This window comes from Neopsephotus bourkii, unplaced genomic scaffold, assembly GCF_033783945.1.
Source record: "Neopsephotus bourkii isolate Nb327-2 ecotype Australia unplaced genomic scaffold, CSIRO-AGI_Nbou_v1 NB_324, whole genome shotgun sequence".
Taxonomy (NCBI): domain Eukaryota; kingdom Metazoa; phylum Chordata; class Aves; order Psittaciformes; family Psittacidae; genus Neopsephotus; species Neopsephotus bourkii.
In genome coordinates, this window is record NW_026900832.1 from 380,115 (window position 1) to 405,811 (window position 25,697).

The 25,697-nt window shown below is 47.8% G+C and overlaps 1 protein-coding gene and 1 long non-coding RNA gene across 9 annotated transcripts in view; one reads left to right on the forward strand and one right to left on the reverse strand.

Moving 5' to 3' along the window:
* Positions 1-5,019, forward strand: part of ARHGEF9 (Cdc42 guanine nucleotide exchange factor 9) — a 163,700-nt gene extending 158,681 nt beyond the window's left edge. For all 8 annotated transcript variants that reach the window (XM_061347747.1, XM_061347749.1, XM_061347751.1 and 5 more), the window contains one exon: positions 4,457-5,019. In XM_061347747.1, coding sequence (XP_061203731.1) covers positions 4,457-4,559 — 103 coding nt within the window. In that variant the 3' untranslated portion in view covers positions 4,560-5,019. The remainder of the gene's footprint in view (positions 1-4,456) is intronic.
* The window catches only part of LOC133209256 (uncharacterized), a 47,240-nt gene continuing 24,875 nt past the window's right edge, over positions 3,333-25,697 (reverse strand). The window contains exons 5-6 of the long non-coding RNA XR_009724641.1: positions 5,177-5,289; positions 3,333-3,371 (exon numbers count right to left, since the gene is read on the reverse strand). This is a non-coding gene — a long non-coding RNA (uncharacterized LOC133209256). The remainder of the gene's footprint in view (positions 3,372-5,176; positions 5,290-25,697) is intronic.

Below are 25,697 nucleotides of genomic sequence, written 5' to 3' on the forward strand. Positions count from 1 at the left end.
TCCAGCAGAGCAGCCACTAAGACATTGGTCTGCACCCAAGACGTAGGTTTGCTGTGGACTTACCCCGCTTCCCCCGTGCCTTGTGTCTCCATCTGAACTGAGTGCAGTGATTAATGAGTAGCTGGAGGTCCAACCCTGGCAGAGCACCGCTGAGTGCTGGCAGGGGTTGCTCTAAGTGCAGCTCGGGGCAAGCCTGCTGCAAACGTGGCTTTAAAGCGCTTTTTGTTCCTGCACTTTGCTCAGTTCCAGCCCAAGCATGAAGAGAGCTGCATCTTCCATAGAGAGCTGATCCCAAACACCTTGGGAGCAACGCAAGCAGCATTTCAGAGCACGTGGAGGTAGAGCAGGGGGTGGGCTCTGGAGGGGAGGGAGCCTGGCCCTGTGCTGTTCCACTGGACCAGGGCTGGACCTGGGGAGAGAGGAGCAGGTTCCTGCCTTGGTTTTTCCCTTGGCAAGTGCCTGCAGGCAGAAGGAGCCGAGTGCTTCACCCCTGAAAGGCAGAGTGCTCTCTCCAGAGACCCAATGGCCTTTACCAGGTAAGACAGTCCTGTATTTCTAGGTAGCCCAAAATACAGGTACACCCAAGGAAACAGGTTATGGCATCACAGTATCCGGACCCAGCAGTGCTTGGGAACAATGCCTTGGTGTTGTGTGGAGAAGCACAGGCACACGTACCGAGTTACAGTCAATGACTGCAGCCAAAGAGGTAGGTTTCCCTGACTTTCTCCTTGTTCCTACCTGTCCTGCAGGTGCCTGCCTGGGTGAGCAGTGTCAGTCTGCTGGCATATGGACTGACCATATGGGAGCTAGATTAGGAAACAAGTCAGACAAGGAAACAAAACCGAAGGCAGCTCTACTGTGGGGGAGAGAGAGCAGAGAGGCAAAGATGCGAGCACGAGGGCTTCTGTGGGGCCGCAGTTAGAGCAGGTCCAGGCACCGGCTCACCCAGACCTCAAACATTTCAGCTTCACATTTGCCTCCTGCTTCAGCAATGCCCCAATGAGCCAAGCTTTTTTGCTTACCTTATTGCTTGCAGTGGAGAGCTGGTGCTGTGCTGTCCAGATGATCCTGGTCCTTTTGTCACCTGGGAGGCTCCAAAGTGTGCTGCTGGGGGAGCAGACCCAAATTGTGGTTACGTACGAAACCTCCCTTGAAGAAGCCCTCTCCTACCCCCCCCACCTTCTTTGCAGGCCAAAAGAGTTGTTTGCCAGAACTGTGCACTCCACGTTTGCAAATGGGAGCTGTGGGGAAGGAGGGACTGCAGGCAGGCAGCCGTACGCATTGCCCAAGATGTGCAATGGACCAAGAAAAGCCCTCACAGGGAATGGGGAAGAAACCTGGTCACTCAGCACGTGTGCTGGGAGCAAGAGCAGCACCGAAGCTGGCTCAAGCAATAACTGAACTCTGTGCCTGTGCCCTGGCTTGCTTTCCTGGTGGTGGCTGGAGAGAAGAGCACTCCATGGGCACAAAGGCCCCGGCAGCCTGTGGCTGACAGTCACCTTAGGTATGTCATTTAATAACAGTGTTTGCTTGGTTTTAACCCTCTCCAGCCACCCAGCATTCAGCTACTAAGAACTTTGGTTGCATAAAACCAAAACCAAAGAAACCCAGTTTCAAACCCATTTGTCTCAGGGCACTAGGTTCATCAGGCCATCAATTTGGGGTAACAGTCCAAAACAACCAAAAAGGTAGCAGCAGGGACACACCAGCTGGTGCCTGAGCCCTTGGTTAGAAACCCACTTCAACACAGGCTCAAGTCCACCATTTTTCACCAAAACTGTTATCCATTCACAGCAAAGTGCAGAATTCAGTCCTCAATGAATGGTGATGGGTAGGGAAATGACTTTAACTTACCATCTGTGTTACTGTGCCTGTTGTTGGTCTGTCGTGGTGCTTCACCTGCTGCCTGTGTGGTTGTCCGGCTGTGTGGCTGTTGTGCAGCATCTGTGGGCAAGCCTCCATGGGCAGAGCCAGGCCCTGGCTCCGCTTGGGAACTGCAATAGAAGGGGTAAAGCTTTTAGGCTGATATGTCTGTGACATGACTGGAATATTGTATGAATGACTCTGTACGTCAAAGCCATCTCTGTGTTATCTGTGTGTGTATATCCGTGGTATCACAGCTGAGCTTCTGCTTTTTAAGGAATCAGGCTTTCAATCTGACTGATGGTGCTGGGATTACAGATCCCAGTCTTCCCAAACAATAGATTTTCTTGTTATTCTGTAGCTAAGAAGCACACAGGTTTTGCACTAAGTACAGCAGGAGGTCAGCATCCTCCAAAGCGTGTAATGCACCATCTGTGCTGGGGTTCTAAAGAGCAAACTGGAATTGCACGTTGCTGGGGATGCAGCAGGAATAACCGGCATTTTCAAGAGCGTTTCTAAGCGCTGTCCATCGAGGGTTTCACAATCCTTCCCTGCCAAGGAAGGACAGGAGCTGTTTAACTGCAAGTATAACCTCCCCAAACCCGAACGTGTTAATTTGTCTGAACCCCTTACCTTTGCTATGGAAACGAGCTACACAGTGTTTCTTAAATGCTTTTAATGTTCACATCCTCTTTTTTTCCAGCTCACTCCAGGCAAAATGCATCCTGGTGAAGATTTGCACCTTTCTCATTTCAGAGCCACAGTAATTTGTCACCTCTTGCAGGTTTGACAGGGCCTCTCTGCTCGGCCCTTTCTGCAGGCTGGGCTGAGCAGCAGCGATGGCTCAAAAACGTTCCCCCCATTCCAACCATTCCCAAACCTCCCTCCAGCATCTCACTGTCCACACACCAGCCAAAGCCGGTCTGTACGTTGTCTGAGAGCCACAGAGCGCTTTCCTCTTCTTTCATTACTGGTTACAGCAGCAACAAATGGTCCCCAAGACACGGCCACTGTGGGGATGGTGTTTTTCATTTAGGAGAGGATGTAAAGAAGTTAAACCCTTGCAGAGACTTTTGCCTCAGAAAGACAACATCAGTGCTTGGAGAAGTGCTTGGGCCGAGGCACCGTCAGTGCTGGCTGCCTCTGCCGGTGACCGCGTTCCGAGTGGAGATGAGGCTGTGCACACACAGGGCTGTGCTCGCATGTTCTGCCCTTCTGCTCTATCAGCAGAGAGCTGTAAGGGTGCAGCTAGAGCCTGCCTGGCTGTTACACCCATTGTACAGCTCGAGGGGAACACACGCATGGTTTTGCAAGGATCTGGGTTTTTCAGAACAAACCATGGTATTAAATTGGTTCATAAATTACCTCTGAGAATTGAGGCTCCAAGGGGCTTCCTGGCTGCTCCTGGAAGGCAGGAGAAGCTCTCTGCGGGAGAGGTTTGGTGTGGTTTTCCATCTGGAGAAGCAATAAGAGGATATGTTGGTACATTTGCTTCCCTTCTCAGCTCACTTTCATGCAGCAATGACCCAGAACGTGTGCAGGTTTGCATTCAAGCCGTTGCAGGTTTGCAGGACATCAGAGAGCAGGAGGCCCTCACCCACAGCATGGTGGGGGGTGATGCCAAAAAGTAATGGCCATTATCCAACCACAGGGTCAGGGCCCCTCTTACCTGTACGGAACCCATGAGAGACTCCTTTGAATCAGTGGGGTTTTTCCCTAGAACTGTGTAACTGAGGTGAATAAGAGTAAGAATCCCATTCCTGACTGTTGTCTGCACTGACATATACTGGAACAACCCCAGTGACCTACCACAGATTTACTTATTGCAGATGTAACTGAAAGCAGTGCTTGATCCAAGCGGTTAGTGACCGGACTGATCCAGACTGGAAATGCTTGGCAATAGTTTACCTCTTCCTCCTAAAGACAGCGATTTTAAGGCAGGTTTTATCTAGGCTGGGCTGGTATCAAATCACATTCACTGCAGACCACTCCAGAAGTGTGAAGAGTGCAGCAGGTTTGAACAAATAAGTCATTTACAGCATGAAGTCACTGCTGTTATCTCAGCAAGTCCTTTGTCACCGGCTCTTTCTTCACCCAGGCAAGAGCTGGCCTGTCAGGATGAATGGGCTGAGCAGAGCTTTGTTGTGCCATATTGCCCAGGTCGGTTTAATATCAATTTGATGCTGGCTGACCTGGACATAGGAAAGCTTTTCCACCATCAATCACCCCTGTGCAGGGCTTCTTTGGAGTCTAAGTTATTTTAGCACATCTTAAAGTGGAATTTAGCTTTCAGTTTGGCTGAAACACTGCGGTGTTGGTGTCCATGGCCAGCACTCCCAGGGGACACCCAAGTAAGTGACACAAAAGCCTGTGGCAGTCACCAAGAGTCCAGCTCCAATAGGCAAAAGCACTGGTGCCTGTTCCATGGGTGGGTGCTGTGTGGGTCAGGAAGAGGGAGGGTTAATCTCTCGTGCTGCCAAGGGGAGCTGTAACACTGCCACAAGCCTTAGCAGAGCCCTTACCCTGCAGGCTGATTTTGTGAGGGAATATGTGACCAATGCACTGATTTCCTCAAAGTTTCACTCCCCCACAGATACGGGGCAGCAAGAGAGGAGTCCCTGGCCAGCCCTGCTGCTGCGGTGGTTTCACGCTATACAAAGGAAATCCAGAGTCTTTGGACCAGGAAAAGAAAATAGGAGCAAACACAGTATATACTCGTAGCCGAGCTGACATGGGTGATGTGGTCTCTGGTTCTGCTCCCAAGATGGTTTGTGCCCATTCCCTAAGGACATTGAGTGTGCAGGCTCCCACAAAGCCGACTCACCACCTGAAGGCATCCGCTGTTTGCTGGTGACAGTAAAGGTGACTGCAAAGGTGATGCTAAAGGGGCTTTGACACACAAGGTACGTATCCAGGCAGGATACCTGCCCCAGCCTGGATTCCAGTTGCTCGTCAGGTGTGGGCAGGACCACTGGGAGCAAAAGGAAACGGATGGAGAAGAGCAAGAACTTTGTGCTGCAGAGCAGGGGCTGACTAACGGCGTGGGGCCTGCTGTGCGTGCAGCCAGGATGTGTCATGCTGCTGTTATCCGTGTTGCTGGTGCAGTTACTGGCCTGATTTTTACTGTCTGGATGTACCATTAAACAAGTTTGATTTTGTTGCTTGATGACAGATGAGTGGTTTCAGCCTCACACATAACTTAGTGCCACCCAGGGGCTCTGTTAATGACATCCCTGGACAGGGAGAAGCAGGTTGGCTGTTGTGTGTGGATACAACATGGGTTTATACTGGAGTGGGGAATAACAACACTTACTTGGCAATGGGAACCAAAGGGTTGGGTTTTCCCATACACTTCTTGCACCTTGGCCATGCTGACCCTGCTGAGTTACAAGCACACAGGATACTGGACTGAGTTCAGGCTCTCTCCTGTGGGGAGAAGAAGAAATCAGAGCACATACTGAAGAGGCAGCACGCACCAAAGCCCACGTTCACTGTTGAAGTGTTCCTCCACGCTCCCCAGACAGACCCATTTTGAGTTTGTGGGGTCAGGAGCTACCGGGAATGGTTTGCAGTTAGGGAATAACAGGTCCCCAGAAAGCCAGAGGTAAGAACCCCGGAGAAGAGCAATGTGGAGACTGCTCAGCGCTGGCTTTGCCCCGACTCTGGAATTCTTTCATCTTTTCATTAAAAGGCATGTTAGCAATACCCAGTCATGCTTATTCTGCACCAAACACCAACAGAAAGCTTCTGCTGGAAGAGAAAGGATAATATAAACCGCTGTAGAAATGCAGTTTGAATTCCACCCCCTGGGCTGCAATTCCTGTGCTGTTCCCAGGCTGGAGGATGAGAAATTCAGAGAGGGCAGCTCAAAAAGGGCACTGCTTCAGTGACAGGGGTTATTTATACCTGCACCAAACTAGCATGAGCTGTTGGTAACAGCAGGGGCTGTTCACTTTGATCTGCTACCACGTACAGCCGCTGCCAGGTGTGCAAAGAGTCTAAAGACCAACAGCAATATTGTGATGGGCTATCCCCCTGCCAATGGCAACAGACGGGCTCAATAAATAACCCTGTCTCTGCAGTGTTTCTGTCCAAACACTGCGGCCCAGACCCTTCAAGTGAAGCTAAGCATAAAGAACCAGCCAGCAAGCGGCTCAGGGTCACTGTCCCTGCCTGGTCTAGCGCATCACTCGGAGCTAACAGCGGGCAGATTGCAGGCCAAGGGGGCTGTAAAATGACTTAGCAAATGAAGGCAGTACTGATGACAGAGCACTGCTTGTCTGAGTAAAACACACTGGTTTTAAAGTGTGCTTTTTAATTGTTCCTCTTGACTCACACTCATATCAGTTTAAAGCTGCTCTTGCAGAAGCGCTGTTGTTGTTTGGCTCCTGAGAATCAGTGCTAAAGCCAGTGATGGATTAGACTGAGGTGGTGGGAAGGGGATGGTGCACTGGGGACAGCATTTCAAACATGCCAGTGTAAGACATTTCATCAGGGCCTGACAGGAACAGAAAGGCTGAGGGCTCCACAAGGTGAACAAAGCCAGGAGTGAGCAAAGAGAACGCGGTGCAGAGACCGGTGTCTGCTGCAGCACCCCGGGCACCCTGCACAACATGGGTGCTGGGTGCACCCACACTGCTGCACTGGACGTGTGACACCACCACCCTGCTCTGCAGAAGCAATGAGTGGTTGAGATTTAGTCCTAGAGAGACTGACACACAGTGGGCCTCAAAGAGCAGCCTGGTATGGCTGATAGGTTGCAGGACCATGTTGCATGGTTCCAACATGCAGGTTGCATCCTGCAACCCTGTGTCCCCATGGCCAGCCAGGCTGAGGCGATGCCTGAAGCCATGTTCTCCACCTGCCTTCCTGGTTTACATCCCTGTCCCTGTGCCCCTCTTGCTGGGTGCAGAATCACAGCATCACAGACTGGTTTGGGTTCAAAGACCATCCCTGGCACCCTGTGCAGTGCGTCTGAATGGACCCAGCCAAGTCCCATGCAGCCTCCTCTTCCCCATAGGGGAGCACTGGACTGACCAACATGTAGCTTTAAACTTACAAATCCATGTATTTCTTCCCTTTTTTTTTTCATTTTCTTCTTTTCCTTTCCTCCCTTTTAGTTCCTCTCCTTCCTTTCTTCCCTTTCCTTTCCTCTTTGCTTTTTTCATTTCTTAGATATCTAATCCATTGGCCTCCTGCTTCCCCGACACATCTTGTTAGTACAGCTCGTTCAGAAAGCCTGGAGTTGTCATCACCCTGTGTTCCCCTGCTCTGCCCAGCCCTGGGAGCTATAAGCCCTTCAGCATCAACCTCCTCGCTTTCTCCTTGTGATTTTTAACATGTGCTCCAATTCATGGACAAAAATTCCTCTTCCTCACTACCTCCCAGCCCGATGCCATCACACAAACAGAGCTCAGGGTGTGCCTTCATCTGCAACAAGGATGTTGCTGTATGTTGGTGCCTGGCCATCAGTTGTAGCAACTGAAACAAAGTCTGGCACGAGTCATTTAAACAGCATCCTTTCTCCCAGTGACATTATTCCCTGTTATTCATGCAGTGGTGAACAGAAGCCCAGCACCGACTGGGAAAGCTCCGTGTGCACGCACACCTGCACCCCTTCATTTCAGTACTGAGGAAAATGAGCACACCAAGGCACCTGCCACAGGGAGCACATCACAGCTTCTGAGTTCACCTCTTGTGTCCCCCCCAAGCCCCTCCTCACCTTGCCCCTGCCCAAGTGGTACAGTACAAGCTGTTAAGGTTGTGCCTGGGTTAAGGACATCCCTAGCATCAGCTGTTTGGGTTTCATGGTGTGATTCAAATGCAATGGAATTCAAATGCAATGGCAGTAAATGGCATGGCCAGAGCTCTTTTAAATTCAAAATCAGTGTGATGGAGCCTAGATCCCAGCTAGGCAGAACAATGGGAACAATGTACCACTTGAGCAGGCAGTGCCAGCCCTGCTCCACAGCCTCCTCATCTCACCTCTCACTGGAGAAGGCAGTGTGATAAGAGGCCCTTTGGTTTGCAGGGCTCTTGGCTTCCACATGCAAACTCCTTTCCAGCCCAAGCCCTGCTGCTATCATCTCGTATCCTGCCTCAATCCTTGCCAGTCTCCATTTCCAACTGGAACATGGTGCCTCCCCGCAGCCAGTTCTCAAGCATTTCTCTGTGCACGTCCCTCCAGACCTGGAGCAGGTTTCCATAAGGATCTGCAAGGCTCCCTCCCTCGAAACTGCCTCTTGCTGTGTACAGAGGGTGTTATCTCTCTCCCGCTTTTCATCCTGAGCATTTTCTCTCTCTCTGCTCTCACTGTAGCTGAGTTTCCATTAAGCAGTGCCAGGCAGGCATGGAAGTGTCAGCAGCACTGCAGATCAGCAGTGAGCCAGGCACAGAGTGAAGACTGCTCCTGCTGATGGTGGGAAAAGGCACCATGTGGAGGACGATGGATGCGGTGGCACCTGGAGGTACTGAGCTGCTGACACGTGGCACCTTGACAAAGACATCTGTAAGCTCCTGCTCCCAGGAATAAACTCCGTGCTCTGGGGCTCAGTGAGCAGCACCAAGCAATCTGTTAGGAACGCTGACAACAAATGACAGCAGTGAGAGGAAAAAGTGTATCTCAAACTAGACTGCAAGCAGGAACTCCCTTAGGATAACTTAAGGATGTGCAAACCTCCTCTCATGAGTTGCAGAGAGCCAGACAAATGACAGAGCCATTTAGGATGGAAAAGGCCTCTAAGATCAAATCTGTGGCCCTGGCCTATCTCCCCTCATTCCTGGGCTGCAGCAGTGGCTCACATCCACACTTCTTACATGCCAAGGTTCCTGTTAGCAACATGATACAGCCAGGTCCTATGGCCAGAGAGAAATACCATGGATGCCCTATTGGCTGCAACTGTGAGGTGAGCACTGACCTCAGGAAAGGTGCTGGAGCTTTATTCCCACCAGGCAAAGCCCCACTGAAGATGAACTGAGCCAAAGCTGGCAGCAGCAGCAGAGGAAGAGCCTCCTTCACCGCATACCCACATCCATGTGGAACCTTCCTCTGAATTAACCAGGCAAACACCAGGATCTGATCTCGGTGCTTTCGTCCACATTAGAAACTCTGTGTTCAGTGCTGACTCTCCCGCACACATCACATCTGCACTCAGCTTCCTCTCAGGTTTCCCTCCTTCCTTTCACCACGCTCCAGCCTAATCCCTCCCAGGCACAAGCCCTGGTAAAGTCCCTCTGGGGATGCAGAGGGATGGATGCGCTCTCGCCTCAGGCAGCACAGCTTCACTCGGAGCTGAAAAGTGGGGGACAAGAGGGGAGCGAGTGCATCGAGCTTCTGCATCCTCCTCAGTGAGCAGCGAGGCAGGGATTTGTGCTTTCTGGATGTGCTGCACCCACATATTCCCAGTTTTGTCCAGGTTATAAAGCAGCTCCTTGCCCTTCACCCTCCCCTCACCTCAGGGTTTTACTGCTGACTGTCAGGATTTCAGCCTTTCTCAGGACATAAAACTCCAGTCCAAGCAGCAAATGCATTTCAGAGCAGCTTTAGGCCTTACTAGGGAAAAAAAAGCCCCAACACCCTCCATCAAATGCTGCAGGAAGAACACGGCTGCTTAGGCAGCAGCATGGCTGCCTGGGAATGGTGGTATCTCATGTGTACTCTACTGAGCTAAGAGTAAGTTCATTAAAGGAAACAAAGTCTGCATCCAGCAAAGGTGTGAGAAGCACAGTGGCAAAGAGATGACTCCACAAGAAAAGAGGAGAAAGCCCCTTTGCTGGGGCAGTGTGCTGAAACCACACAAGGGGTGAGGTTCTGCTGCTGAGAAACACAAGGGGTTTAGGAACTGAGCGCATTATAAACCCTGGCCTACAGCAAAGCTCACGTCATTACCACACAGAACTCAAAGAAAGGGCTACATCACATGAGCCTTCCTCATGGTTGTACTCAATTCTTAGACAACTGAACCTCATGCTTGGGACTGCTCCTCCAGCCTGTGCTTAAGCAAAGCTGTCCCACACTCGCCCTGCGAGGCACATCTAAACTTAGCCCCATTGGCTGGGTGAGGGTTGCGCAATCCAGCCACAAACTGGCAGATGCAATGGATGATGCTTGACATTGTCCAAAAGGCCTCAGTTCCCACTCAAAAATAAAGCTGCTCTGGAGACTAGGACTTGGCAGAAGAACAAGTGAAGCCTCAAAATAGTCCATGGCTGCGCGCTCGCAGTACGGAAAGTGCTCAGTGATTTAATGAGCCTGTGATCATGAAAAGCAAGTTTTTAGTACTCTCTCCTCCAAATGTTCATCTTGCCAAATGTGAAGATAATGCGTTTCCAGATGCCTGAACTCTTCCTAGGCCCCAAATAGCACCACAATAGCAATAATCACAAGTGTCAGTACTTCACAGTCCTTCTGCCCATGTTGAAAAGCAATGGGAAGAAACAGCCTTGGCCCATGGCTCATGGTTGCCCTTTCCTCTGTGCTCAGATAGAAAGACCCTTAACACCGTGAATGCAGCCCTATTTCATCCTCGGATGCTTTTCAGAATCAAAGCTTTACATGGGGATGACCCAAACTGGAGAGGGCTGTGCCTGCTCACCCAGCCTTGCTGCCATCTGAAGTGAGGGATAACACATCCCTTCCACCCAGCAACACTCTGTCATTAAACCCCATCTCCACTTCAAATAAAATGGGAGAAAACAATTGTTTTCTTCCAAATGGAGCAATCTGCACTTCTTTTTCCCTCTCTATGAGCATCATTCTTATCTTCTGGATGTGCACTAGACTGTCAGAGAGAAACTAGGGGAAGATGGGTTCTTCTCTCCTGAGAACAACAGCATGTTTGGCTGTTTGGACAAAGATGTCCCAGCAAAGATGCTGAGGAAGTAATGCCAAACCATTACAATGGGTGAATCTTTGAAGCTATTCCCTTTGCCCACTGCATCGCTGATTTGATTTCTCAACTACACATCTGTGTCCACAAAAACACCTGCAAGATATTCTCCAGAGAAGCATTCATGCCAAATAGGACCTGTATTGTAGCCAGAGCTGCTTGAAATCAATACGAAGAAATACATACCATTAGAAATGGTTTTGAAAGGAGACACACTTCGTATGACAACAACTCCATTTCATTTCTAAGCCCCAATTTGCTCACTAACATTCATCTGTGACAACAGATTGATGAGAGGCTTTTTGACAGAAAAATACATTCACCAAGTTGGGCTGCTCCCTGTTGTTCCATTGCCCCTCAGGTGCTTGCTGTTAATGGGGAAATAGATTGCCCTTTTCTTCTTCTCAGTCCTGAAAATGCAGAGTTTGTCTTTTTGATGGACTCCAAGTTCAGCAGAACAGGAAAGAATTTGGGTTCTGCTTTCAGGCAATGTTTCTGTATCACTGTCTTCACTTCTTTGTGCAAGTGGCAGCCTTGTCTTTCATATTTATGCCTTGTACTTGCAGTTCATAAAAAGCAGAGAACAGAGGCTGCCTGAAGTGCCTGCAAACATGAATTAGCACATTAATGAATTAAAGAGTGTTACTACTTCACATTGCTTCTCCTTGACAATGCCAAACAGTTGAAGCAGTTTGTTATCACTGTGAGCTTTGAGAATCGTTTATCTTCTGTTGTTGTCCCAGGAACTGGCCACCAAACAGCGGTGTCTGATACACCACGTGTATCAGATACTTGGCCAAATCCAGGGAAAAAGGGTTCCACATGGGAACCAATACACCAGTGCCTTCCTGGGCCCTGTTACTGCCCCAGATTAGGAGCAAGGATGCTGCTGAGAAAAGAAGCTGGGGAGCAGGAGGGAAGGAGGAGGACTGACTTGGGAGGAAAGGCAAAGCATCCATCTCGTGCTCACCTAAGGTACCATTGTCACAGTAATGAATTCTACACTGAGTAAGTCAGAGGTGAAAAGGAGGAAGGGAGCTAAGCACAGGGAGGGATGAGGAATCCCAAATCCAAATCCAGCCCTTTCACATACTCAGTTTTCTAACAACAAGGCTGCAAAATACCCGGTAAATAGTAATTCTCTTTCCATTTGACTCTACAGACTCCCTCCATGCACTGCACTGCTAGGGGGGAGCAGAGGTGCCAGGGAACCAGACTCAACCAAAAGGTTATTGCTTCCTGATTCTTACAGACATGTGGGTTTGGGATTCTGGGGGTTGGGATTGTCTTCTCCTGCTTGGGAATTTAAATAAATGGATAAAAACTATTCCAATGCTTAGAAGAGAGTTGTTTCCGCACAAGTACCCTCATCGAACACATCCACAAATGTATTTCAGCTGGAAGGATGATGCAGAGAATCCACAGGGATTTCACTACATAGCATTTTCATTTCAGTGGACACATACATCATATCTATCATACAGATAGAAGTATCAGTCTCTTTATGGCATTAGGATACTTCCAAGAGTCAATGGCCAAGCAGCTGCAGAGACCTCCAGAATAAGCTCACAACTGTTAGAGCAGTAACACAACAGCTTTGTCCATTCCAGAGTCAAGAATCACAGTATACACAGGCATAAAAGTGTCTGAACTCCCTTCTCCATCCAAGCATTCCCTTAGGTCCCCATCTTTGCTGAATGCTCGACTCAGAGGAGCTGATATGGGAGAGGGAGGAGGAATAGCAGAGAGATGTGTGCGTGACCATGGGGAGGGAAAAAGGGAGTGAGAGCAGTTTCAGTGGTATTTAATTTCTTCATCTTTGATTAAGACTCTTCCAGTTTCTATCAGAGTTCTTTTAAATGGCTTGGAAACTGGGAACAGGGGGGAACAGACTTCCAGTGGCTGCTTCCCAGAAGATGACGACTCAGAATAGCTGTCACTGGGGAATTTCGATTGACAAATGTACGTGACAGAGCAGGTTTCACTCACAATAACAAGACCAGACACCCTCATATTACTGTAGCCACCAGGTTAGTGAACAAGCCCACATAAGGGCTAAAACTGGTTCCTAAATCAAAAGCTCTGCAAATGAGCCAGAGGTGATACATGACACCTGCATTTGTCTTGCAGGTCCCCCAGCTCTAGAACCTTGCAGTATTTTATGTTCTTAGGATTTTAGATTACAAAATGAAATTTCAAAGGTTCACGTATCAAGAATATCAGCAAAATAACTTCAGGATATGAGACCAGAAATAAGGATTCAAAGGTCACAATTTATAACATATCCCATTGTTTTGTGGTACCACGTTCAGTAGGCCAAAAATAAGCGCTTCTTCCCTGTCCACACTGCAGCCATTTCTACCTGCAGTAACACAAAAAGCCAGAGACTCTTCAAGACACTGCCCATGCAGTAGACACGAGAGGCTGGATGTAGGTGGGAGGGATGCACACTGTCCTTTGCAGCACAGGAGCAGGACACAAGCAGAGCAGAGGGTAGCAGCGAACAACACGTTTGCCTGGCTGGGCTATTTAAGGAGCACAGGCTGTCAATACTGACCTGATGCAGAAAACAGAACACAGCTACAAACTTAGCTATAAATAGTAAAAGACAATGAAATGAAGATGCCATGCAGTTGGGCTGATACAGGTAGGAAGGTGTTACAGAACATGCTGGCCGCCTGCGGTCACAGCAGGACCACGCTGAGTGCTCTGGGCTCCTGCTCCTGGTGAGCACCAGCTTTTGAAGCTGCTGGGGTGCCTCCACACAGGATGGAACACAGCACATGGAGCACACCGAGCCCAGCAATGTACAACTGCATCCCAGCCGGTCATTCCCCCCCAGCAGCGCTGCCGGGGCGCTCGGGAAGCATGGAGCCAGGCATGGGGGGCTGGAGCAGAGAGCTCCCTCCCGGCTGTTTTGATCCCCACAGCAGATGGAGGAGACAGGTTGTACTTTGTCAGGAAACACACTTCAGCAATGAGAGGAAGGGTGGGATCCTGACTTACAAAGCAGGGAGCTATTCCTGAGGTGTGTAAACAAGGAGCAAGGCACCATCCTTTAGTTGAGCAGGGAAACAAGATAAACCTTTCTTACCATTGCCCAGATTGACCTTTCCATGTGAGCTAACACCTAACTGCTCTCTAGCAGGGGCTTGGTAGTCACAGGTTTAGCACAGGCCTACTCTGACACATGCAATAGACAATAAAATTGCATACAGCATCTTGAAAGGATTAGTGGTGGATGGGATGGACTCAGCACCACGGTGACCAGGGACAACATTCACACATCAGGGAAGGGGTTTCCAAGCTCCCAGCAAGATCAGGTTTGAAGCACTCTGCAAAAAAGGCCATTTATTTCTACAGACAGAACTGCAGCAGCCCCAGAGGGATTTTCACATCCCTATAATGTAATACAGGTACATAAAACCGGACTGATGGGGAGGGAGAGGAACCCAGATGTTCCTGTGGTTGGGAGGACCCATTGTGTGTGCAGAGGATTCCTCCTCTCCGTTATCCTCTTTGAAAGCCACCTTAACGTCATGCTCAGCTGCTCCCCCATTAGCATTCTAGTTTAGCAAGGAGAAAACGTGCAAAAAATGTGAGAAACCGTTAATTAAATTAAAACTGAATTCATTAAAATTGAGCTCTGAAAGCGAAATTGTTTCAATTACCCAAACTCCCTGGTAGATTGAATGCAGGTAAGTGGTGCTACAGACAGACAGGCACAAGCTCTCATGGAAACCTGTGAGGAAAGGCCAGATCCTGCCCTTCCCTGCCTGGGAAGAACACTGGGGTAGGAATGCCTGTGCACACACAGGTACAGCAGGGCAGGACAGCAGCAAACACCCCTGGCAGGGCTTAGGGCCACACAGCTCTGGCAGCCAGCAGGGAGACACTGGGAACATTTGCCAGGATACCCCCAAAAGGGAAATCTGTTTGTTTGGGGTCAAAAGCATTTATTTATCCTTCAAAACAGCAAATACCCGAGAGGAAGGCGCTGCTGGGAAGGGTCATATAATGACCACAAAGGGTCCCAGTGCATCAGATAGAGCCAAGAAAAGATGATACAAGGGTACACGGGGCTCTCTGAGAGCAGGTTGCAAAGGCTGCTGTGAGAGGGGTTTTGTTTTCTTTATTGCCTTATATCCTAGTTTATATCTGGATTATATGCTAAAGGCATGTAAATGTCCTGTGCTAGATGTCAGCCATGTTTGCACATGTGTGACAGGGGGACAAGGCCAGATCCAGGCCTGCTCATGCACACAGAGATCCTTGCGATGCCCGTACCAAAGATGTTTTCTCAGAAAACAAAGGATACAAAAGGCCTTCTTTCAAAATGAAACCAAAGAGCAATCACCTGGAGAAGAACTTTAAGATCCATTCCAAAGTCCTCAACGCAAGAGGAATGCTTTAGTCTCACCTTTGGACAAGTTTCACTTCTCTTTGCAACCCAAACCAACCCAATTTTGCAGCTCTCTGGGCTGGCACTACAGAGCCCTCAAGTCTTGCTGACATGCATCTGGCTTTTTACCAGGTGAAACCTGCCACGAGAGAAGGCTGGACCTGATTCCACAGGCTCCTCTTCCACAGCTTCCTCCCAGTTGCACGTACGATGCTCCATCTATTGTCAAGGCTCTTATTAATAAACCAGCCCTGCTCCAAGGCTGCGCAGCAGTGTACCCATCTGAGCTTTTGTTGTCTCAGCCCCTTAGGGCTCATTAAGGTCTGAATTAGCTGACTGTCCATGGCCCTAATTAGTACTTCAGTTCTCCAGGAAGAAACCAGGGTTTTTTTTTAACCATTGCTCCTCACCCATGGCATCAGCTCCTTTCTGTGATTTGGAGCGTGCAATCTGCAACAGCTTTGAAACTAACTGAGACAGGCATTTATCCCCCTGCTGCTCTGCTCTGCTTTTAACTGTTATTAATTGTACTGGCAAACCCTGGCAAGTGCCCAGGGAGGGTGCACTGCGGGACACTGTGGAAAGGCAACTTGGGTTTGGTTTTTGGAGCAGAGGGAGGCTGTTGTGTACAAACACCTAGCGTGGTGCTTTATGGTGGGCAGGGTGAAATATAGGAAAGGCTCTGCACCAGGGTGTACCCATGTGTGAGTCTGGTCCTTGCAAACCTGGAGAAAGAAGTATTTGAGCTGTCATTCCTTGTGGGTTTGATGGAAAAAGCAAGGGCCCCATCCCTCTTGTAACTCCACTGCCACACCCTGGGTACATGCTGTCTTCCTCAACAGCATGTGGCAGTAACACAGAGCACTACAAAAGAGGTCTATGGTGGAGGCGTTCAGGAGCTCTGGGTCACTCATCAGACACAAAGGGATGACAGACACAAGTGAGGTAGCTGGGCTTTATACCAAGCATAGCTCCAAGGCTCTTACAGTACTATGGAAAACCACTTTGTGCTGCTTGCAAAAAGGGAATGAGCTGATGGTATCCTAACATCCAGAACCAGCAGGGGCCATGTGTGCTCCCTGCTTGTGCTCAGCTGAAAACAGCCACCCACCACGGCACTAGCAGAACTTCCCCTTGGAATACAAAGTTTGACTGGGGAGCTGAGCTGATTCTAACCCTGGGGTCATCTATTTGGGTACCTGGCACCATTTGCTCTGATGACAACACGCTGCAGCGCTCTGTCAGACTGATGACTGCTTCCTACCAGAGCTGCCAGAAAGGCAGCCAAGAACAGGCCCGGGCTGCATTGCATTTATTAATTAGGATACAAAACCTCTCCAGTCTCGCCTGCATCACTGCTGCAGGCAGTGACCTCATGGTGCACTTGGCAGCCTCCCCACGGCACAGATCAGCTTCGCTTGCAAGCTGTCAATCCAAGTGCAAGGATGCGCGGAGCGCTCCGGGATCAGTGCAAGGCTCTGTCCCCAGCTCTTAGCAGCCGTCAATGAAACAAATGGCTCCTCTACTTAAAAGCTTTCCAAACTTATTCTTAAGGAAAAAGTCTCCCAGAGTGCCATAATTAGAAAGTGATCCAGTCTTACAACTGCATGGAACAACAGCGGAGCGTTCCTGCCTATCACTGCAAGGCAAAGGATGCCCCTCTGAGCACTGGGCCTGAACTTCTGGACTGGTAGGAAATCAGAATATTCCATATGTCCTCCATAAACTTGAGAAAAGCCCTGCTGCAAACACTATTTCAGCAGGAGTAAGACTGGCCCGAACTTGTATTTTTATCTGGATGACACAGCTTTGTCACTCACACCAGACATGACAAGCTGAACTTCCAGGAAGTGTGGTGCAACATCCAAGATGATGTTCAGAGCCTGCTGGGTTCATGAAGTTCACCAAGAAGTCCTAGTAGCTTCTATTCTATACCAGCTACAAGTATGAAAACAGACCTACACCTACAGTCCCAATTTCTACAGCAGCACTGAGAAATGCTGGGAAGTGATTTGGGACCAGCACTTGGCTTCTCTTGGCTCTAACACCAGGGTGAAGAAAGCCATACAAAACAGAGGTGCAGACCTTCTCTCATCAGTGCTTATACTCCTGCCAGCAGCTGCACTGACGTCATTGCTTCACAGCTGCCTTAAAAAGAAAACAGGTATATTTACTTCTGAAAACAGCCTTGGAGTGAAAGCTTTGTGTCCTGTGAGGACACAAGAGCCCTGCGTCTGTCCCACCGGCCTGGCAATGAGCCTCTTGCTTTTTCACTCACTTGTAGTGGAGAGCTGAAGATGGGGACACAACTAAGTAAAGCAAATTATGCATGTGTCTCTCTGTTAACCCCCACCTTTGGTTCATGAACTCACTGCTTCTTACAGTAACTCTCCAAGACAAGAGTGGATTTTCAGTGCTGTGCTTGCAGGACCTCATGAGGTCAGGCCCCATCTGCGACTGCAGGCTCGTGGCATTAGCAGAGGTCAGAACAGATTTTGGACGCAGCTTGCAGCAGCGATGGGCTCACATTATGCATACAGCTCTGATTATCACAGGAGTACAGGCCTTCTGCAATCAGGCCAGCTCATGGCTTTAGGCTTCCCACTTCAAGTTAAAAATAGTTGGCCTTTGTTTTACTGAAAGCTTGGGCAGTGCTGACCTTTTGTGTCTGTTAAGCATCTCCTGCGACATTCCCTTAACATTTAGAACATGCGGCTCTCAGATCCAGCAAGCTGCTCTCACTCCGCGCTCTGATGGGTTTAGCTTGTGGGATTCTCTTGAGGAACAGCCCCGCTGCAGAGAACCAAGTAGCTCGGGCAGACACTGGTGAGATGAAGCCATGCAGAGGTGAGCAGTGTACAGCTGCACTCAGGACAGGCACCTCAGTAAAGAGCTAAAGACATCCCTCAGTCCCTGCTGTAAGGTTCACTCTTGCTCACCCACCCCACAGCAAACCAAAGACCTCCCTCATGGGAATCTTCAGGTCTTTAATCTCAAGAGGTGAGCTGCCATGCAGAGAATATTCCTTATGGTGGCTGGGACTATTTAAAGATGCTGCTAAACTTTCTTCTACAAGAGCACTGCAGCGCATCAGATTTCACTAACAATGTACTTACTTCTGGTGGCAGCACTAAAACCAGAGGAGCTGTCCCTGGAGGCAGCAGGAAAAGCTTGTGGTCTCAGACTTTGCAGGGAGCCATTGAGGGAGTCAGATGGAGAACATGAACAGGAAGAAACTGAACCAAAATACAACAATCCTCTATTTTTATTGACCGCAGAAAGCAGTCAAAGGCACAGCACAGAAACTGCAGATTAACACCAGCCACAACAGTAGCAGATGCTTTAATTTTCTCATTTTAGCACATCTGTTTGCAAGAAGCATTTCCCCAAAGAACCCAAGCCAGAGCAGCACTTAGGAGAGCAAAAAATGCCAAAACAACTTCAACATGGCCACATGTTCAAACTCCCCACCAGCTTGCATATACACAGAATAGTAACAGCAGTGGAGATTGAGACACACAAAGGCTTTATGTGCCAGAGCCATCCAATCTATGGCTACAGTAGATCCTGCTTTGAACAGCAGGATAGATGAGATAAGCCTCAGAGGTCCCTCCCAGCCTGACACTCTTACCTGGTGAGGCTATTAGAAACTTGGTCTCTTGCTATTTCAAAATGTGCTCGCCACATATTCTCCTGTTTCGTCTGTCTCTGCCCTATTGACAATACCAATAACCCTGGAGTGCTGTTTCCAAACAGCTCATCTGCTTGGGCTCCCATTTGTGGGAGCCATCAGAGAGACATGGAAGTGCTGCATCACTGCCCTTCGGAGGTGTTTTAACTGAGTGTCCCAAGATGCGTGGAACATGAGCGATGGAACCTCCATGGCCAGGCCCCTGACAGAGCAGATAAGCAACTTGCCCCATCCAGCATCCCCAATGGCCTGTGCACAAGGGGCAGGTCCCAGCTGTGGGTCTGGGACAGATACAAACAGCCTCTGGCCTTCAGGAAAGGATCCCCCTGAGCACTGCAGCTGGGATGGAGACTTCTCATCCTGAGCCCATAAAATATTTGCTACCTCAGCACTTATGAGTCAAAGTAAATGGGAATAACTGGGAGAAGGATTGTGACTGGCTGCAAATGAACCAAGTTTGCTGAAGACTGTTTAGCTCTCTTCTGTGATTAAATATGCTGCAGAACACTTCACACAATTTTTATGGTTGAACCCAAATGATTTTGTATTTTTAAGTTGTTACAAAACTCACATCCTGTCCCTGAATGTGGCGCTGAGAACAACAGTGGGGGAAATGCATCAACAATTTAAGATAATTCCTTCCAAAGAGCAAGAGTCATTTCAGTTTCTGGAAGAAGCACAGAAATCATTTTCTCTGGAAGAAAATGGACACCAACATTTACTGCTATTGGTGAAGAAGAATTTCCTCAATTACCCATCCTGCACGTCAGGCGTAAGAGAGCAAACAGCACGGACACAGAAGTGTTTCTATCAGAACTCTGAAGAATAAAACTACCATTTTTTTCACTCTTAAGTACTGAGAAAATGTAAAAAATGACAACGCATCAACCAGAGAAAATAAGTGCCACAGAACAGCAACAAAAGACCAAGGGGCAAACTGAACAGGGGTTCACTGTTGGTGGCGCAGACTGGTTCTCAACCGTGCTCAGACTCTCTGCCATAGCCCAGATTCAACCCCTTCCACAGGGAGGAAAAGGACAGGATAAAAACAGAAACAATGTGGTGTTCTGACCTCTACTGAAACGTTCAACCCTGCCTGAAGACTGGCCCTGGTCAGCGTCTGAGGAAAGCTTCATTGATTTCTGAAAACAGAAGGAGTGCTGAGAGGTTCACAAGCTGCACAAATGCTCTCCTGATAGCTAGTAGGGGTTAGCACAGCAAGCTGGACCTGGGGACAAGGTAATTTGAGGGTAAACACATGAAGAAATGATGCATGAAGCTGTACAGGACCAAAAGGCAATGCCTGAAAAGGGCAATCCCTTTGGTAGGCCCCTTAACATGCAGCACAGTCTGTTTGGGCCCTCCCTGGGCATCACCTGCTGTTTGCAGCACTGGTGGCCCCTAAGGCCATCCGCTCCTGTCCCTGCAAGGAACACGTTTTCATGCAGGGAGGTGAAGGTAAAGCCAGGTTGTGGTCTCCAGTCCTTCACACACATCTGAGGCACAGTTTCCCTTCAAGCATCAACTACAAAGCACGGAGCCCTTCAGCTCACTGCCCTGTTAGTGAAGATCTCACTCTCTTTTATAAGCCAATATAATGATTTTTGGAAGGAGGAAGCAGTGAAAGAGCTGGTCTGGGAAAGCCTGAGCTGGACAATACTGCATTAAACACCAAAAGCTGTTAAAAGCCTCAGCACAAACCAGTGCACTCTGTTAAAACAGCAAGCACTATTAACCATTTTCTTCACCCCTGGTTACCTACCAAACAGCTAGATTATACATATCAGCCACTGAAACGACCAGTCTCCTGTAGCAAATACATGTATAGGACTCAAAAGCAGTGAGGGAAAAATATCTCTTTACGCACATCCTATGAAAAATGTTCAGTTTGCCCTCGAGTTCCCCAAGGACACAGCACAAAAGATAAGTATTTAATTGTGCTCCTCTCAGAACCCCTTCTTTCTACCTAATCCCTTTTGCTCTACCCACATTTATTTGCAGTTGACAGTGGTTTACTTACCTAAATGCAATAGCTGTCTTCTGTGAGCACATACTGCCTTGGGAATTCTTGAGCTCTCACTACACTCTGTTTTCCAGGACAGGACATGGGGCTTTTTTCAGACTCACTCATAGGCTGGTTAACAGATGAATTTTGCTTTCTTTTCTACCCAAAGGTGACTGGTAAACACCCGCTCTGCTCTCTTTTGGCTGGATTGGGGAGAATTCCTTAATTCTGATCCAAAAATCTTAAACCACTGCCAGCTGAAAGGAATTCTCAAGAGTTTTTATTCCTGTTGGTCATTTTGCAGGAATAAAAGCTGTGCTCCCCTTGACTCCTGCATGAGATCTTCTGAGCTGAAGAGCAACCACGATGCTGCAGTGAACTATGTTGTTTCTGATTCACAGCGGTTTAATGATGAGCAGAAACAGGCTGATTTCAAGTGGTCATACCGCATTGTTCCAGGAACACCTCAGTGACCTGCCATGCAATGCCATCTAGCAACAGAGACCTCTGGTCACATGCTGCCTGCATGAATCTATACACAATCCACTCAGCAGTTGATTTAGTAAAGTAACAGATTGAATTTCTTTTACTATTGGCCATGTTTTCCTGGAACATGTCCCTCTTACATGCATTAACTTAAAGTATAACTTAGAGTCATGGCAGGTCTTTTCATTCTTATCATGCCCTCACCTTCCCTCTTCCATTTTCTCAGGAACAAAGCTGTACTAAAAGCTATGTTAAAGGATGGTTTGTTTTGCTCCAAGTGGGTATGAGAGTCATTCGCTTTGTCATTAATCAAGATGGTTTTACACATCTCACTGCACTTCTTTTCAAGGAGGGGTAGCTATGGTTACAGTGGTATGGTAATGGTCATTTCAGGTTAGGGCTGCTAGCTGCAATTCCCCTTCCTCCTGAACATCACAGCTTTTTCATTTCAACAGCACCTCACTTGACTCTGCTCTTTAATGAAAGACATGGCAATGCCAACTGCTTTCTTCTCTTCGGCCTTTGCCCTGATCCACCACTGACAAATGGCACCACGTTCTGTACTGTCACTGCATTTTTATATCATTGACTGCTCTTTTCTAAAAGAACAGACCAGAGCTTGGTATAAAAAGATGGACCAAGCTCTGGATTTGAATCTGAATTGGGCAGAAGCACCTGAAAGCAGCAGCAGGGTTCAGTTCTCCTGAGATGAGCATTCATGAAATCGCCATGGGGATCCTTATGTTCCTGCATGTAACAGTGTGGTTCAGAGGTCAGACCGTGGTTATCAGGATTCTTGAGCTTGCACATCTTGGATTTAGGCATACTCTTGAACAGCAAGCCTGCCTAGTGAGTCATGACCACTAATTTTCCTACTCATCCTTTAAACCCATCCATTAATCTGAGAGCTGTTAGCTCTGTTTTGAACTCACCTCATCCCATCTTCACTAAAGAACATTTCTTGGCATAATACTAAAACATACAACTGTGGCATGTTCTGCAAGTTTCTAACATATAAGCATGATAGAAGTACATTGTCCAGACCAGTTCAACCTACTGATTCTTAACAGAATTTGTGATATTTTCTCTGATCTGTGTTCCCATTTCCATGTCTTTTTCCTAGTGGGGAGTAAAGGAACTTCCTTGAAAACATCAAACAGCTTAAAACCCAATGGAAAATGACAAATAGAGGCAGTCTATCAAGCTAGAAAGACTGTTTTGCAGTATCACCTGCACAACTTTCCTGACACAGCTGCTGAACACCAGAGCCATTTTTCAGTTCTAGCATAAATCTCTGATTTGGTCTACTGGAGGAAACGACATGAAAGAAGCCAAAACACAAAGAAAGACTAACAGCATGCCAGTAAGCACAGTGTTAGATGAACAGCTCTCCAGTGAGCTGGGAACAGCCTCCGCTGGGATTCTGAGCACACAGAAGCCACGAGACTCAACTCTTTGAAGTTGTGCAGAAAAATATGGCAGAAGCCAGATGAAAACACAAGCTGCAAGCTCCTAAAGCAGTCACCTAAGCAATGAATGTAGGTGCCCTCCAGCACCATGCTGTCAGTGAAGAGATGGACATCAGCAAACAACCTTAGTCCATCAAATGTCTGAATCCCCCCTGCAGGTGCACATCTCTCTGGGGTGCCTCAGTTAGGTACCTACACTTAGATAGGAGGAACCTGGACCTTAGTAAATCAACCAGCTGCCAAGGACAGTTAGAAAGGTGCCTGCTCACAATCAACTTGCAGGAAAAATAGCCACAGGCCATGAAAGTCATTCCTGCAGGAGTTACACCATTACATTACTACACCAGCCTGGCCTGTTGCAGCAGAGAACCAACTATCAACCCTGGAGCTAGCTGGATTAAACCCAGCATAGATCTGTCTATATTTCATTGCTCACACAATCACTGCATAGCAAATGCCTCACTGTACAGCACCTCACTACTCCCTCCCAAGGCAGGGTCAACCATGCAGTCCTGTTTCAGAGGTGAGCAAACAAGGTTTAGAAGGAAAGCCCTCAGGACAGCCATGATTCCTCTCGTGGACCTCCAAGCCTCAAGCTAATGTCCACTGGCACCTCCTTTGAGGCGTCTGTGATGCCCAAGTTTCTGAGCCCCCCATAAAGTGACACAGGGCAGCCCACAACAGAGCAGGAGCAGAACAGACCTTGGTCCTTCTTGTTACTCAGGTAGGTGCCCCAGCACCAGCCTGGCTCCTTCTCCAAAAACTGCCTTCAGGGGAGTAATTCAAGGTGAAATTGTAGAACATTGTTTTTCACAGCTCAAAAGAGATTTTCTTTCTTAATGCAATGCAGAACTGTACCCTGAGTGCTTGTTATTTGTTGAATTTTGAATCAAACATTTAAGACATCAATGTTCAGCCTCTAAATTGGGTAACAGAATGTGCATACTGAGAGAAACCCCTGTGGAGACATACAGCAAATGTGTGCAGCACCTGACATTTCCAGTGCAGCAACTGGCAATGTGAATGGATCTGGCATTCCACATGGAGCCCCAAGTAAAAGCAGAAAACCTCCTGAGCAGTAATGTCTCCATTTCAAACAATGCACTGTTCACCCCCTAATAATTTCTAGCAGAAAATGGTTTTAAACTGTAAGAAGTAGAGCTTGGAGATACAGCAGTGGTACACTTTAGTAACCCACAGAAAGGTAATGATGCACTGAGGATCTGATTTGGGTTCATCAGAATATAAAAGGGTATTTGTGCCTGTCGGTCTGACCCAAGCTTCTTAAACAGGGGAAGTTTAGATTGGATATAAGGAAGAAGTTCTGTACTGTTAGGGTGGTGAGGCACTGGAACGACTTGCCCAGGGAAGCTGTGAATGCTCCATCCCTGGCAGTGTTCAAGGCCAGGTTGGACAGAGCCTTGGGTAAGATAGTTTAGTGTGAGGTGTCCCTGCCCATGGCAAGGGATTGGAACTGGATGATCTTAAGGCCCTTTCCAACCCAAACTATTCTGTGATTCTATAATTCTATGCTGAGAGAGTGTAAGGGCATGGGGAGTAGACTGCGTGATTCTGATTTATGGCCTGGGTTTAGACCACGACGTATAGGAGGATCTGTAGCAAATCTTCTAAGCAAAACTAGATTTGGGCCCAGTCCAACACAGAGGGTCAGCATGCATTTGCAGCTATACAGAAATATATACCAGTGATTGAAATCTGTCTGCTACAACTCTTTTTCTGATAGGAAGCTGTTTCTTCAAAGCTGTCTTGAGATTTTTGGGGTATTATTTACTTCAAACAGGATTCATTTCATGTAGATTTGGATATCTAAAAATGAGGTTTTCCATCTAGGCTGGTTATCTAAGCTTGCTCTCTAGAGAGGGCAATGGCAAAGAGAAGGTCTGTGTTCAGCGACATTCTGCTAATGAAGCAACATTCCACTGAATGTTGCTTCAGATTTTTGTATTTGGTGGTTTTAAAATCAGGAGTAAGAAAGCAGCACATCAGATATCTGCCACAGCAGCTCGAGATGGTGCTGAGGTCAATCCATAGCTGTACTTTTGCCTTTTCAAGTCATTTCTGACCAGTGTGAGAGAGGACAACAACATTAACAGGAATTAGAGGACATCTGAAGTTAAGTCTGGGGCTCAGCACCGTGTGTATTTGCACTCGGTCAGAGAATAGAAATAGTAATGTGTGACCTAAGCCTCCACTCAATATTAGCCACCACAGCAGAAAATCTAAATATAGAACTGAGCAAGGCAAGACTGAGAATTACTCATAAAACTTATCTGATGAATAACCAGTACCTCCCAGGAAAGAATGGGGGTATTGGAGAAAACTGCAAGCTGCTCACAAGGCATTGGTAAGCAGAAATAAAGAGGCAAGTCACTAAGCAAACTATTCACTCACCTCTGACTGCATTGTTTGAACCGATGCAAAACTGGATCCAAGTGTGAAGTCAATGTTAATTGCGTTCCATTTCCTAGCTTCGCTTTACATTTTGCTAAGAAATTAAATGTCAGAATGTCCCTGAATGTGCTCTCTGAGAAATGAAGCTCTCTGGAAGTCTTTTTAAGTTCCTAATCTTATTGTGCTTAAATGTTATTCCCCCAACTGAATGAATAATTTAATGAAATACAGTGTATTTCAGGGTGGCACATCAAAAATGTCTATTTCACCAATCTCTTCTTTTATCACATCAATTTTCTAGTCTACTTTATCTTACGGGGACACTGAAAGTTCATCTTGCTAAGCCTCATGTAACTGCTGTCAGAAATCAGTTCCAAAGTTGCTCAGCTTCTGGTTTGCTTGATATTTTTTCAATCAAGCACCAGCATCTGAAACATTTCACCCCTGACAAACCACTGAGTGCAGAGACAAAAATGGTTTC